The 16,647-nt window shown below is 42.6% G+C and overlaps 1 protein-coding gene across 7 annotated transcripts in view; it reads left to right on the forward strand.

Moving 5' to 3' along the window:
* Window positions 1-16,647, forward strand: part of LOC147013547 (uncharacterized) — a 59,212-nt gene that overhangs the window by 1,071 nt on the left and 41,494 nt on the right. The window contains exon 2 of one of the 7 annotated variants that reach the window (XR_015051363.1): window positions 3,025-3,186. Coding sequence is in view for 1 of the 7 variants with exons in the window: in XM_085855433.1 (XP_085711559.1) it covers window positions 7,349-7,432 (84 nt within the window). In the remaining 6 variants the exon portion in view is untranslated. Of the gene's footprint in view, window positions 1-3,024; window positions 3,187-6,159; window positions 6,269-6,688; window positions 7,433-16,647 lie in introns of those variants that run through there. The other 6 variants (XR_015051368.1, XM_085855433.1, XR_015051364.1 and 3 more) reach the window with 6 other exon arrangements.

Below are 16,647 nucleotides of genomic sequence, written 5' to 3' on the forward strand. Positions count from 1 at the left end.
CGCTGTCGCACATTGACGATTTAGCCAGCGTATGCCGACGTATGAAAAATTTGTCTAAAACGCTGGCACACGTCGAATATGTTATGGGTAAGTTTTGTATACGTGAAGAGCACGCTGAAGCACGCTGGCATACGTCGTAGTACGCCGAGCTCGTCGACAAATTTTAACATGCTCAAAACTTTTCGATGTATGCCAGCGTATGACTCGCACGTTCTGCATACGCTGGCCATAAGTTGTAGGCACGTTACGCGATCGTTGACACACGTCGACACATGTTACTTGTAAGTTACTCATAAGTCGAAAAACGTCGAGGTAATGTTTAGTGTCAGTGTTCCAGACTCCCTGTTTTTTTTTTTTTTTTTCTTTCTTTCTTTCTTTCTTTCTTTCTTTCTTTCTTTTTTTCTTTCTTTTTTTCTTTCTTTCTTTCTTTCTTTCTTTTTTTCTTTCTTTCTTTCTTTCTCTTTTTCTTTCTTTCTTTCTTTCTCTTTCTTTCTTTCTTTCTTTCTTCGGCATGACGGTGATGTTGACACTTCGATGTCTAGTGCAGTTATGATTTAAATCGTTGAGCGGCAGCCTATTAATAGGCTACACCACGTGATCGGCGAAACGCTGCCGCGCTATGCATACATTAGACTATCGTTGGGCATAGGTTGTGAACGCCGACAACACGCTAAGCATTCGTTGGTATAAGTTATCTATATGTTATCGAAACGTTCTGTGTACGTTACTAACACGTTATGCATACGTCCAACTCGTTATGAATACGCCCAAAAGTGGAAAAAACATCAATAGTTCAGCGTACGCCAGCGTTTTACATACATTTTGATACGTTGCCATACGCTGGCTAAAAGGTCAAGGTGTGACAGCGGCTTAACGCCACACAAAACAAGTCCTGGTGAGTGTCTGCAATCTCTGGGTGCTCTCTTTCTTGTTTTAAAAGGTTTTTATTGCTTGTTTATTTATTTATTTATTTATTTTTGATATATATATATATATATATATATATATATATATATATATATATATATATATATATATATATATATATATAAGATGTTCTACGATTGATTTACAAATGTTGTCGTATAAACTTTATCGACGTACTCACATTGCAATGCTACTGTGCATACTTTATAGATGATCTGACCTTCTACAAAGTACGTACTTTCTATAAATATGTGTGGGTTGCCGTCGATTGGCCCCGTGACAACCCTGCATGGACAGGGCGAATAATATTCCACCTTTCACCACACCCATATAGGTCTGATTGGCCCTTGGACAAATGTGTCTAGTGGCCCCGCCCCCATCAGGCTGATTGACAGTCGTAGTCCTGCCCACCCCTATGACCCCTATGATCCCTTCCTATTCCATCACAAAGGAATGCAGTTTTGCATACTGTTTGTGGAATCCTTTCAAACTATTAAAATTTCCATATCAAAGATGCTGCACCAAGTAAAATTCTGTCAGATGGTACCACAGTCATTGATGTTGTGAGAGGTAAGCTCAGAAATATACATTCTGAGGATGATTATTATTATTATTATTATTATTATTATTATTATTAGCTCACCTGGACTTTAGTCCGGTGAGCTAATGCGACCAAGCAGTGTCCGTAGGTGAGTGAGTGTGTGAACACTTCAGTCATTATCACTTGAACCAAGCACACAATTTGATAAAACTTGGCCACAAGCTTCATATCTGATGCCGAACAAAGGTTTATTGACCGCATCAAAATTTATGCTCATAAAGAGGGTCTAGGGGCCAGGGTTTGACCTCCCCCCCACCCCCCCTCCCCAAAAGGTTGAAACTTGACCACAAGCTTCATCACCCATGATGTACCAAAGTTTGTTCACGGCATTAAAAAAAACATATGGCCAATACCCCAGGGCACTCACCTGGTAGAATAATGACACTGAGGAGGAAGTCAACGTGGGACGGAGTCAGCAAAATGTACCAATGAACCAATGTTATTGCAAATCCTTATTCGGGGGGCAACCCCCCACCCCCCCATAAATCCCCTTTCACTCCGTTTTTTTTTGTTTGTTTGTTTAAACAGCATGAACAAACTTTGGTCCATCACGGGTGATGAAGGTTGTCGGCAAGTTTCATCGGAATTGTATGTGTAGTTTCTGAGAAGAATGCAAATACCTCTTTTGGCGGGAAACCTCCTGTTATGTAGACACCCTTTGACCCCCAATTTTTTTATTTATTGCATGAACAAACTTTGGTACATCACGGGTGTTGAAGGTTGTGGTCAAGTTTCATCAGGATTGCATGTGTAGTTTCTGGGAAGAAAGTAAACACCTATTTTGGAGGGGCAACCCCTGTAGACGCCCTTCAGACAAACTTGTCGGCGTTGCTCTTTGGTTGATAGTGTTGAACCATCATATTATGACAGTTCTGGGTTTGCGTTTTACTTCTGCTAAAGAAGACACTCGGGGCGATAGCCACCAAGTCTCTCAATATCTTAGAAACCATTGTAAGTGTGCTGGCAGTGCGCCTCTGGGATAGACTTTGTTATTCCGAGTGTTGAATCATGCTGTATACACCACTTGTCTTGTGGTAGTCATTGCAGATATACCTGGCTCCTCAATGTTAGATATTCTCCAATCTCTGGATGTCCTATTTGGAGTGGTTGTCCCAAACACTTGAGCAGTATTCCACAAGAGGTCTGACTAGGGATTTGTAAGCAGCTTCCCTGAAAGACTTGATGAGCTCTCTGGTGTCGCAGCGTACAAATCCCAGTTACTGGCTTTCCTTCCCCAAGATTGCGTCAATATGAATCGCCGATTTAAAGTGATAACTTGTGAGCACTCCAAGGTAGTTTTGGGAGCCCCACTTATGGAGAGGTATGTTGTGTATGGAATATTCATTGACTATTGTACTACGGGTTGGTTTGAACATCAAGACGTTGCATTTGTCGGGGTTAAATGAAATGAACCATGTCTGATCCCATTTATGTGAGGCTTCAATGTCATCTTGGATCTTCTTTGCATCACTTGGGTTGTTCATTTCTCTGTACAGAACACAGTCGTTTGCGAAGCTTGTCTTACTGATTTAAGACCTTCTGTGGGAGATCATTCACATACAAGAGGAAAAGTGTGGGTCCAAGGACAGTCTCCTGCGGGATACGTGATGCAACATCGGCTACAAATGACTTTGACCCTTCCAACACAACTGTTTTGGGTAAGCTTTGTCAGAAAGCCTCAAATCCAGGATTTATTGATTGTGTGCTTTGCCTGAAGGCAGGTCCTTGGCTTCTTGGCAAGGTTATTACTGGGTGGTTTGCTATTGTTTTCCCAGCAGTTGGTCGGGGCAGGTGGAGGACACCGTGGGATATTTAACGTCCACCAACTGATGCTAGCAGATGGGACACCCGGCTTAACGTCCATGCGATGGACGGCACAAACCCTGATTAATCACCCTGCCTGTGAAACACCAGGATAAAAGTTTGTGGCTGGGTCGGGACAGACGGCTTCGAGCGCGTGTGCATACCTCTCGGTAATCCTGCCATCGTGTGGGGATTCACTGCTTTGTGGCCAATGAAAACATTGTCTGGTGTTGGCTTAGTGATTAGGGTGGCTGCCTTAGGATCTTAGGGTCCTGAGATTGAGCCCTGTTGGCTGCTGAATTCACACCAGGTAGGGTTGACCGAGCCAGTCATCCTTCCGAGGTTGGCAAAATGAGTACCAGTGTATTGGAAGAGGAGGAGCACAGCGTCAGCGGTGCAGCCGTGCTTCCAAGAAGTGATAGTTACCTGGCAACCAAGCTGACATACTCAAGAACAGAACTAACATTTTTCTACTCATTCTAATTATTTGGTATATTTGAATCTGCATTCTCAACCGTCACCAATAGGGACTCTCTGGTGTTTGGTGTTCAAATGTTTTAGTATTTTGGACGTATTGCAGTGATGAGCAAGGTCCATTGAAGAAAGTGAGCATGTAACTTTTGGGCTGTCCTCTTTAATCTTCCCAAACTACTCTTCTAAACTACACTTCTGGACCTTTTGAATGGCATGTTGTCAAAACTTTCTCAGTCGATGTGTTGCCTACCCATCCGTCAGCAAAGCAATCGGCACGCTTTACCGGCCAACTCTAAATGCCTCGCATTTAGAGTTGAACATTTAGAGCATTTCAATTTAATAGGATCACCTCTTGGGGCATGTTTTGTTTGCAAGTGACTTGCTTTTGCTGCTATATTGTAAACGGGATTCCCCCAGCGATGTTCCTTTTCAATTAATACATTACCAGGCCACTTGTAACTGTAACTTGCCCAATAGGAAGAAAAAAAAGATACCCCCCCCCAAAAAACGCTTCTTTCTATGAAGTCTGAATTACTCGGAATCAACATCGATTTCGGTTCACTCTTCGATTACAATGTTGGAATTGAGTACTTTGGAATCGATCCGCACACCACGATCGAGCATTCCAACGAAACAGTTGATAAGGAAAGGACTGGCTTCGCAAGCGATTAGCGATCGGTGATAACAAACAACACCCAGAGATGCTCGGAAAGTCAAACAATGTCCGAATTAGACAAACAACACTTTTTTTTTTTTTTAAATAAACTGCTGCAAATGTCAATTCTGCAGTTTAAACTTTGAAGTGCGGGCGGCTCAGGTTAAGAGATTATATGTGTTTAAACGAAATAAAGGCATGAACGCTGGTGTCTCCGGGCGTTTATAAGCATTCCAATGTATCCAGAGATTCATAGGTATGAAGATCAGGCATTCAATGACATGAGGGAGGAAAGTGGAAAAAATTTTAATATTTGAGTGCTTTACCATTAAGAAACCATTACGGCCTGTTCCACGTCAAGACATTGTTGAGCAGGCCCCCAAAATGGTGAATTGAGACCCCAGCGACGGAGAGTGGACTGACAAAGGCGCTGAACATGGCTGAGCATAGAGAAAGGATAATTAATTGAGGCTGTTAATTATCTTATAAAGGGGTGTTTAAATTTACCCAAATGCCCAATTTTCACTCAAGCACTACCTTGGGGTTCCCTTCATTTGCATGCAATATTTGGGGTCTCTAGGTTTAAAAGTTTTAGAGTTATGGAGGAAACGCACTGACACACACTTTGGTCCTGAGTTGCACGGTACACTTAGGAAGTGTACCAAATGCCTGATAGTGAGGAGCATGATATAGTTGCAGTAAGCAAGATGTGGTGTAATGAGACAAATTGGAGGACAATGCTTTAAGGCGAGAAGACGTAGAGATGTGATAGGAGGGTGTGTTACAATCTGGCCGAAATACAGTACTGTCGGACCCTGACATTCGCAGTTCATAAAATGTGACCGGCTTCTACATCCGTAGCCCTGTGCTTTTCGTATTCCTGGTTTTATTTATTTATTTTACGCGGATTTCTGACATACATTTGCAGCTCTGCACTTCACGTATTTGTGGTTCATAAAATGTGACCTGTTTCTACATTTGCAGCTCTGTGCTTTGCATATTCGTGTTTTTTGGGGTTTTTTTTTGTGGTTTTTCAAGGGCATATTCACGGATTTTCTGACATGCTTCTACATTTGCTTTTTTTCAGGGGATTTTTGCTTTTTCACTTCTGAATCATGAACTGCCGGGAACCTATCCCCCTTTTCCGACATTTAAACGATTCCCCAACATTCGCGAATTCAACATTCACGGCATTTTCCATGAATGTCAGGGTCTGACAGTAATGTATCGAGAGAAATGCGTGACGGAGGGAATTCATGACGTGGATTCTGCGTGTATTTGGATTATGGATTGTTAGAATACCAAAATACCGGTGGGATGCTTTTATAGGGCTCATGGTATAAGGGAAGAGCAGGAAGGAGGGGTTCATGAATAATTCAGAAAAGCATGTGGAAAGGGAAGAGTATTGGTGATAGATGAGGAGGGGGGGGGGTTTAATTTACTGGGGGTATAATACATTTGGTCCAGGAACAGGAAAGAGTGCAGCAAGATTCTCTAGATCTAATCCAGGCTTGCTTTTTAACCGTTTGTGAAGAAGCTCATTAAGGGGTGTGCTGTGTTCAACCTCCTTTTAAGTAATGATCCCAATATAGTGTAGGAGGTGGAGGAAGGAGAGCATCTTTGGACAAGTGAGCATAAAATAAAAATAAAAAAGCATAAAATAAAAGCATCAAGAGTAGCGATACTGCATGTTGAGAGTTGGAGTTTGGGGACGGCACACCCAATGATGAATCGCCCAGCTTGTGAAACACCGGGATGACAGTTTATAGCCAGGTCAGGATTCATACCCAGGCTAGACAGCTTTTGAGGTGAGTGTGTATACATCTCTGCTATCCTGCCAACATATATATATATATATATATATATATATATATATATATATATATATATATATATATATATATATATGGTACTCCTTACTCCCTCAGCCCTTCCTGTGGGGTCAGCGAGGAAAGTTTTTCTCCAAGCTTTTCATCAACCGGGCTGGCCAGGCCTAGCGTTCGACTGAAAGTTGCCCGAGTTTGTTGTAATTTGTTCAGGAGCTACAAGAGAAATTATTCTGGATTTTTGCATCTGATGCTGAAAGTCGCTGTGTGCGTGCGTGCGTGCGTGCATGCTTAAGGCCGTTATATCCATGGCCGATGCTAGAATGTTACTAACAGGAAATGGTATGAACTCAACATCTCTCAATCAAGGAATTTTCCGTCTTACGTCGAGTCCGATTTGCATTCAGGAACAGAACAATGATGTTTAACCATTTTGAAATTGCTCCTCTTTCGTTTAAATACTGAAAATGTATTCAAAGCCATTTGGAATCACAGATGTCACGCTAGTAACGGCAGGTTAAAAGTGCCTGGCGAGCATAACCGAGTTGGTGTAAATGTGCACACAGCACATGCGCAAAAGGCCGCATTTAGCATTCATACGTCATTTCAAAAGTTGCCCATTCCAAGGAACCTCAATGAGGAAGGTTATTCGGTCCGTCAAGAGCCTGCACTATGTTTGCCCATCAATGGTTATTTGTCCGTGCTCTATCCTTTTTAATTGGTGAGCATCAAGCAAAGAAGCGGTGCATACCATAAAAAAAAAAATACATTGTGCGACTCGACCAAGGTTCAAACCGCCGACCTCCCAGACTTGGAGCAGATGCTTTAACCATTACACTACTACTCAAGAATGACTGAAAATAAAAATGAGGAATGAGCATCAGCAGCCACTGCGGCCCAGATATAGACCATCTGCCTGGCAACACTGTCAGACCCTCCACGTCACCCCTGGCTTGTTTCCTGATGTGAGGTTCAGCTGTTGCCATCGGACTTCTTGCATGACAAGAGATGCTGACTTGTCCCGAAGCATTTACAGCTTTTTAGCACCTTCACAGCTCGGCGATGTGCTCCATTTCTGATCACAAATCTTTCAGAAGGTTCAAGTTACGCATCATTTTTGAAGGTAACATGGTTAGAGTGCTTGAGGTAGGTAATAGATCAGAAGTTTACCATTCACTTGCTTCATGTAAATTATATTTTAATGGAATGCCCTCTTTCCATGAACTGATATGATGCTGTACTGGCAGCAGGGTATTTGTGACTTATTGGCGCACACCATCCTTAAGAAGACACATTCAGTTGGTTTTCTACTCTGCATTCACTTGTGACAGTTAAGGATGCAACGATGTCTTCCATCAAAGGATAGGGCAAAAAAAAAATATATATATATAAAGTATAAAAATTGTTTCTGTTCAGGGTAAAATGTTATGATGATTGTGAAGTTTAAGTGTTATGCTGCCTTTCAATTGTGTAATCGCACGTCTTCGGGGCTACCTACAAGTACTGTATTAGTGTAGATGTTGGTGGTCCCATGGGAGAAAAGGATAGCTTCGAGGTTGTGAGCACTTGCCTTTGAATTCTCGAATCTCGGATTGAATCTTGACCCAGATACAAACTATCACCATGGGCAATTTGTGCACCGTCCAACAGAGCGAAGTTAAGCTGGTGGAACTGCCTACCAGTACTGGTTGCTGGTGAAAGTTAAAGATCCCTCGGTGTCATTTGTGAAGAGTAAGCGAGTTATCACCAGCACCAACAACATATTACAAACTCGGGCCACTTTCATTCGACCGTAGTATATGTGTAGGTGGTCTCTTAGGCAGATGAACACATGAATGTATGTGACATGTAAATAGGGAGGAGAGGCCAAATTATACAGATAAATGGTAGCAATTTTGATTCCTACCTCCATGTTGTATATTTACAGTGACTATACAAAGTCGACACCCCCTTTCAAAATGTTCACCTTTTTGTTACCTTGTCGCCTGGAATAAAATTTCATTAATTCGGACTTTTTCCATCTTCATTTACACATCGTAGCCCACGACTTCCAAGTGAAAACCAAATTATACAAATTTCAGAAAATTAATCAAAAATACAAAAATAGAATATCTTGGTTGGATAAGTGTCCACCCCCCTTATAATAGCAATTGTACATTCGACGTGTTATAAATTTTTTTTTTAATTAAAAATACTGTAATATAGATTGAAACAATTCAAACAAAATCTTCATCTTGATTTTCAAGTTAAAGGCAATTAATTTAATTATTTTACTTTGAAATGATTAATTTTTTTTTTAAAGGGTTTTGCAGGTTCATCGCTTGTCCCTGAAGATCCTGGTTTATCATATTTGAATTGGTTTCATAATCAGGATAATAATATGAATTCCATTACAAGGATCTACAATGCAGGAGGACATTAGACCCAATAAAAGCTGGCACTATGGTAACCGCAATAAAGGTGACCAAGGTCCAATCTTCGGGGTTGTTCATTGATTGCGGAAAGGTCGCTGAAGGGCCCGTCTACGATGGGCACTAAGGTACTGTTCTTCTCAAACGGCTCATTTAACTATTCTTTGTTATAGTTGCATTATTTAATTAGTTTCAAATTACTGTAAATTGTTTTGTGTGCACATACATCTTTACAATTGAATTATAGCTTCAGTTTCCCCTCCACTTCTAGGCTAGCCCACATTCACCTCAAGGGGGCTCTATTTCGACTACATACACACTCATATATGCAATAACTGCATTACAGTAAGACTAGCATAGGTACCCGGTGTTGCCGAGCAATGCCGGTTCCCTCCTTCCACTCTTTCTCCTCCCACCCCACCTCCTCCCTCTGGACTCCCACTTCACCCCTTCCCATAACTTCCTCCTACCCTTCATCCTCTGTCATCCCACCCCTCCCCTGCCTCCTCCATCTCTTGCCCTCCCTCCCCGACCACCTCCCACTCCATCCCCTCCCTCTGGACTCCCATCCCTTCCCTACAACATGTACGGTCTTAGAGAGCAGAGTACTCACCCTCTGGGTGGGTCGAGTTTGTGCATTACTTGTTGAAAAAAATTATGGTCTGTGTTTTGCAAGAAGACGATAAGAAGACAATAGATTTTTGTGTGGTGTGTGCTTAAAAGGTTCTAGATGGTCTAAACTATAAAGTGTTACCTTCCAATACTAGTTCATGTCTGAGGGTTTGAAAGGATCTAATCTCTCAAGTATGTAAAAAGGGTATAAAAACCTCTAAGTGGTCAAGGGTCCAAGCTGTCTGATCTGTCTGAAGAGTGTAATGTGGCTTTAATTATCTTACGGGTATTAGGAGTTAAAAGGAAGGGTCTAAATGGTATTTGGGGTGACAAAGGGTCTTGAGGGTCTTGAGGATAAAAAAGGTTTTATGGCTGTTAAGGGTCTAAAGGGTCTTATGGGTCTTTGTGGTCTTGAGTCTTTGGTGGTCTTATGGGTTTGAGAGGGTCTTCAGGGTTTCAATGGTTGGAGGTCTTCGGTATCTTATGGGTCTTTGTGGTCTTTCAGATCTTTGGGGCCTTTAAAGGCTGAGGTGGTGGATGAAAATAGCCTCAGGAGAATCCCCGGGCCGGACTTGGTCTGTGTGCCAAATTTTGTGGTTGTCGGAACAGCAGTCTTTGCAAAAAAAACGCGGACATACAGACATACAGTTGTGGAAAACAAAAGGGCAGTGCCGCAGTGCAAAACACGAGAATGGTACTTGGTAGAGCGCATGCCTCCTTCAGGCTGAACCGTTTACGTTTTGTATCCCACTGACGGACTCGATCTGCATCCGGACTTGAACTGAAATCTAAATGGCATGTTCTTCTCTCCTATCCAACTCGTTCACTAAGTTCTGTTATAATCCCTCCACAACCTTTTGAGATATCATGTTTGATATCGTTTTTTGGACGTCACTCAATGGGGGAAGAATCACTTAAAAAAAAATTCTCGAATCCGGATCTTCACCAAATTCGAAACGGGTGAAAACAAACATCCATCCACCTTCGGTGGTGGAGGTAGTTCTTTATTGGACTTTAAAAAGGTTAATTATGTTGCACTCTTAGTTTCACTCGGAGCCAAAGCTCTGAGATACTTGTACTGCCCACCGCAAAATGGTGGTGCAACATCGGGTGGCCGAGGTTGGGTTTGTCTAAAACAAGGGCAAACTGCCCACCGCAAAATGGTGATGCAACATTGGGTGGTCGAGGTTGGGTTTGTCCAAAAAGAGGGCAAACCATCCTGCTTGGGAATAAAATTTGGCATCAACATTACTCATGTCTGTTCTTCCATCATTTCAAAAGTGAATGTTTAGCTTTTCAAACGCAGCACAGGAAGCAGCCGCCAGAAGCGGGAGACAGCCAAAAGCACGGACAGACACCACGGTTTGATATATATATATATATATATATATATATATATATATATATATATATATATATATATATATATATATATATATATATATATATATATATATATATATATATATATATATATATATATCGGGAGAAGGATGTTGAAGATGGAGCCGCCAGGTAGGAGGAGAAGAGGAAGGCCAAAGAAAAGGTTCATGGATGCGGTGAGGGCGGATATGCGGGTGGTTGGAGTGTCAATGGAAGATGTGGAGGATAGATCGAAATGGAGACGGTTGGTCCGCTGTGGCGACCCCTAACGGGAGCAATCCGAAAGAGGAAGAAGAAGATATATATATATATATATATATATATATATATATATATATATATATATATATATATATATATATATATATATATATATATATATATATATATATATATATATATATACATACATACGTGGAGTGTGATGAGAACTCTGCCGATCCCCATTGGAAACAGTCCACACTAAAGCATCGCCTCCAACACAGAGGCCTCAACCCGGTGACTCTGTCAGAGACAGATTATATGGTCATTGGGAGGATTGTCTTGATTGACTTGACTTGACTTGAGAGGAGGGAGGGGAGAGGATCGTACACAGGGAAGAGGGAGGTAGGGGGGTGAGGAGTGGGAGGTCGTGTGGAGTGATTTACTTCTGCCTTGACTTGACTGTAGTTCGATCATTAACTTCAGTTTTCCATAACGGGGAACCCTACACTTCCTCTTCTACTTCCCCTCTCTCCTCTCCCCCCTGACTCCCCACATTACATCTGACCAGATATCAAAACGACTAATATTTGATTCCATCGTTGGTCCAGATATTCAATTTGTTACATGCAATATTTTTTTTGAAGTATTGTTTCATTATATAGTTGGAGAAGAGTTAACTAACTTCAAATAAATTCTTTTCTCTTCCCACATCGTGTCCGACCACATACGTTCGAAACGGCTATCGGAATGCATTTTTGTATACAAACGCCAATATTCATCTGATTTTCTCACCTTTTGCTGCAACCGAGTCTTAAACAATTTTAGCGACCATGAACAATGAAATCAGATATCGAATTCTAGTTAAGATAAAGCCGTGAGGGTGTAAGAAAGTGAGAGCCTTACAAAAGAGGCTCCATGGAGCAAACACAATGATGGTGATTTTATTTTGCAGCACCTCCCTAAATGGGGCAAGCCCTGCCCTGAACGGACAGACCGACTGACATTACGTGTGTGTATATATATGTATATATATATATATATATATATATATATATATATATATATATATATATATATATAATGATATTGTTATGGCCACTGGTACCGAGTGTATTATGAGGGGGTTTGATCCCCGTTTGTCCTCAGAATAGCCAGACCTGAGACCACCAATCACGATTAACTTCGTGGTATGGTGGGTTGCTTTAGAACCACGAACGCCAATCGGTTAACCATGAGTTCCAGTGTCCCACCGTCTAATTATGCCATTTAACTAGAGGTCGCATGGTTTCCTGAACGGGGAGCATGCCCTCGGCAAAGCACCAATCGTATCTTGGTTAGACCTTAATTAGGGCGGCCGAGCATTTAACCGCTGGTGCATGCTGACTTAATTATTGGTCAATTTGTGTGGTAATTACCTCCCGTCTATCTAGGTTCGGGCAATGCTGGATCAATGGAAGGAAAGGACAACCACGGACAGGTTGGAACGTCAACAAAGTAATTTATTAATAAGAAAATAAATAAATAAAAATCGATCAAAATAATCGCAAGCAAATAAATAATCAATCAGGCATTGAGAGAAAAAGGGACAAAAAGCAGAGGCTTATCTCTGTGCCTTTCTTAACAATTAAACACGAGACAAGGGTACCCAGCAGATCATTCAGGGGGGAAGAGAAATCCAGTCTCATACATCAAATAAAAATGTCCTGAATAGTGTGAGCATACCTTGTCTGTTGCCAGCACCCAGCCTCACCAATACACCCACTCGCGAACAGGCTTGAACGCCAATCAACGTCATGTCGTCACCCCCAGGAACCAGGGATGCCAAGAATCAGGCACGCCAAGAGCAGATCTCAAGCAGAGCGAGCATTTATGGTCTGAGCATCACCCACCATCAGGAGCACAACCGACGGACAGCTGTTAGGAGCTGTGAGACACTGTGAAGTGCTGAGGAACTGTGAGATGCTGAGGCGCTGTGAAATGCTGTGAGGAGCTGCGAGACACTGTGAAGCACTGTGAGAAGCTGTAAGGGGCTGAGGCTGTCATGAACTCACTGGCGCCGACTCACTAGTGCCTACTGACTGACTGACTGGAACTGACTGAAATACTCTCAAAGCTGTCAGAACCGCAACCAGCTATCGCCAACTGACTGGTGGTCAACTGACTCTCAAACTAACTGGTCCGACTGACTCTGAAAGCCATCTGATGCCGACTGACTGGTTGTCGACTGGCTGGAAAAGCCGACTCACTGATGCCAACTGACTCTCAAAGTCGTCGCCGCCTGACTGGTCAAGAACGGACCTCTTGTCCTCTTTTATTTTTATAGGCGACCCGTCCGGGCGGGCACAGACTCCAGCCAAACCCACCCCACCTCATTTGCGAATCGTTGCCCGTGACAACCCGCCCGTCCCCGACCATTCCTGGCCCACAGCGCCATGCCTGTGGTGCTGGACGAACGGCAGAAAGCAGCCATTTGTCAGAATTGCCGAGCAAAAACGTGAAGCGCTCATAAAACGTCAACAACAATTATCACCTCAATGTTCAGCCCGATATGAAAAAGAGTTGAGTTCAACAACATATATATATATATATATATATATATATATATATATATATATATATATATATATATATATATATATATATATATATATATATATATATTGTTGAATTCTGCCATAGTCTTCTTGCTGAAGAAGGTGGCATAAACAGTCTGATAGTACATACATGAGAATCCTATTTGTAAATGTCTTTACAGCTGTTGAGGAACTCTGGGAAGGGTTTGAATTGGCAATGGGCTTACCTTGTGCAGCCTTTCATGGTTTCTTTATGCAGCTTTCTTTGGCTGGAAGATCATGGGAGGAGTTGATTTATTTATATCATCTTCTCCACCTGGATTTAATGGATTAGGTGAGAGCCAATTGGTTATACTCTCCATTTACAGGTAAGAGAAGTGTGTGTGTGTGTGTATGTATATAATCTGGAAAGGCAATGGCAAATCTCCCAGTGTAACCCCTGTCAAGAAACTGCTTCAGCAGCACCAATGCTCCATTAGAGCAAGATGAACAGGAAAAAGGAGAGGGGTGAGGAGAGAAATTACTGAAACTAGTTCCGATAATGCAGAGAAATAAAGATAATTGGTCAGATGACAAGAGGTAACAGCTTGTTTGAAGTTCTGGAGGAAAGCCTCGAGAAGTTGGTTCCATAGGTGGGAGGCATGAGGAAGGAAAATAATTTTGGTTTGCAGTCAACCTTGATTTTGGAGGAATGCATGTATCCTGAAGTTCCTGAGGAGGGTCAGGGGGCTGATGGAGCAAAGGGAGCAATGCTGGAGAATAGATGGCAGAAAACAGTGAGACCACTGACATAGCTCTGACGTGAGTGCAATAGGCCATGTGCCACAGCCTCATCACAGGATATTCGAATATTTTGACAGTTTTAGATTCCACAGAATCCAAGAGAGATGGATGTGATGTTGGGGCTCAGCCCATTGTGGAGAACAGTACTTCATTGAGGAACATGGAGACCTTGTAGAGTGTGAGTAGCTCTGATTTTCCAACGAAAGACTTGGATTGAAGGAGGATGTCCAGTGTGTGGTTGGCCCAGGAACAGTTGTGGCTGATTCCAGTGGATTAACAAGGAAATGGTTTCATTTCACAATCATTCCCAAGAGATGGTGTTAGATTAAGAGATTGTCTCAAGGTAAGAAAGACATGCTCCATTTGTCAGACCAGTGTGAAATAATTTTGAGGGAGACAGACAGACAGAGAGATGCATGTGCAGCTACTATCTGCCTAGCATAGGGATGGGGATACTGTATGACACAATGTGGAGTCATCTACAAAAAGGAAGAGCTTTCCAGAGCATTGGAGAGGTCATGATACAGATGAGGAACAAGACTGGGCCCTGCCATGGGGAACTCCAGGCTGCATTGGAAAAGGGGAGGAGAGGGGTCCAATTATGGCAACAAATTGACTGTGTGAGTGGAGGATGTCAGAAGTGCAGACATGAAGGTGACCTTCCATGTCACAGACATAGAGCTTGGCAAGGGCAGGATGTCAGATTGTGTCAAATGTCTGACATATGTCCAGGGAGATGGTCATAACGTCTCTTTTTAAGACTGAGAGTGTCCAACCATTGCTGAGAGTTGAGTGATGGGAAGGAAGCCAAAATGATGTTCAGAGATCAGACTGTTTGAAAACAGGAAATGTGACATCGGAAGCAATGATGGATTCTATGACTGCTTGTAAATGGAAGCAAACCCAGTGGCCTATGGTTGGTGGGGGTTGTTTTTGCAACCATCTTGTACATAGGAGTGATGTTTGCTGACTTTCTTGCAGTAGGGATGTGGCCAAAGGAGAAGGCAGACAGAATAGGGCAGATTGGTGGGGGGAAGAGGGGGTGTGCAAGAATAACAGAGCAGGATTTGAGAACCTGGACACTGATGCCATCTGAACCTATTGCAGAAGCAAGGTCGAGGCCAGACTGAAATTTCTCTACTTTCTAGGGGGAGGACACTAAAGTCTCGTCGACATTGGGTACCTCTGGGTTAGTTGGGGGAGATAACAGGTTGAGTTGGCGACATGAGATTTGAAGGCAAATACAGAGTTCACACATTCTGTTTCATCTTCGGCAAAGTCTGCAGTACTGCTGTTTGAGCTGAGGGAAGGGATGGAGGGGGGGCACAAACCAGAGACAGATTGTGAAGGTGCCACCATGACCTGGAGGAAGGAAACTGGTTGGAAAGTTAGATTTTGGTATTTGCAAGATGATGTTTTCTGCATTGCTTGATGATGGACGTGCAGTTGTTGCGAACCTTTACAGAAAGAACGCGAGTTCCCCTCAGTCGGGTTAGCTTTCCATGTTGAGAAAGCAAGCCGCTTGACTGCAACTGCCTGCCCACAGGACTCGTTGTACCGGGGTCGAGACGATGGATAGGAAAGTTGCAAACAAGATAGGACAAACCTGTGCAATACAGAAAATAGACTTTTGTGAAAGCATTCCCAGGTGGAATCAATATCAAGTATTACGGAGATGGTGCAATCCTTTTGTTATGGCAGGTTGAAGTTCCTTCCAGTTGGCCTGTGCAAACAACCATGTCCTGCATCATTGAGATTGCTTACTACCAATATCAGAGACAATGGGAGTCTTTACAAGGAAGTGATCAGAAGAGCCAATATGGGTAGAAATGGAACAAGATAGATTGGATGGAGAGAAGGTCATTACTCGGGCCAGGAGGGAGGACATACTAGAAGTAGAAATCCAGGTTTGGGAAGTTTCCATCCTGGGTCAAACTAATGGAGTCACATGGGACTTTTGCGGAGTCACACGGGACTTTTTCTGCAATGCCATGGCTGATTGTGACTGAGCCAACCCCCAGCCAACTGGCATGGTGACAGTTGAAATCACCACCGATTAAAAAGAGAGAGTTGTAGTGTACGAGTTGATCCATCTTCGGAAATATAGGTAGATAAAGAGCTTTCATCATCAATTTCCCCTCAAAAACGCTTAAATGTCATGCATGCTCTCTGGGGGCGTTTCTCCCTGGCTCCCCCAGCAGGTCGTTCATACAACAGGCCGCGAAACACCGTCAGGTGCGGCTCCATGATGTTAGGTTAAGAGGGCACAAAAATTTACATTTCATTGAAAAATATAAATTTGCCGAGTAGAGTGAGGGGAACATTTTAATTTTTTCTTCTTGTGGCTGTTTCTTTTTTGTCGAAAGTTCAAAAGACTATTCTAAATACAGTATAG

This window comes from Eptatretus burgeri, chromosome 14 (genome assembly GCF_056783735.1).
Source record: "Eptatretus burgeri isolate ZD-2024b chromosome 14, Ebu_testis_v1, whole genome shotgun sequence".
NCBI lineage: Eukaryota > Metazoa > Chordata > Myxini > Myxiniformes > Myxinidae > Eptatretus > Eptatretus burgeri.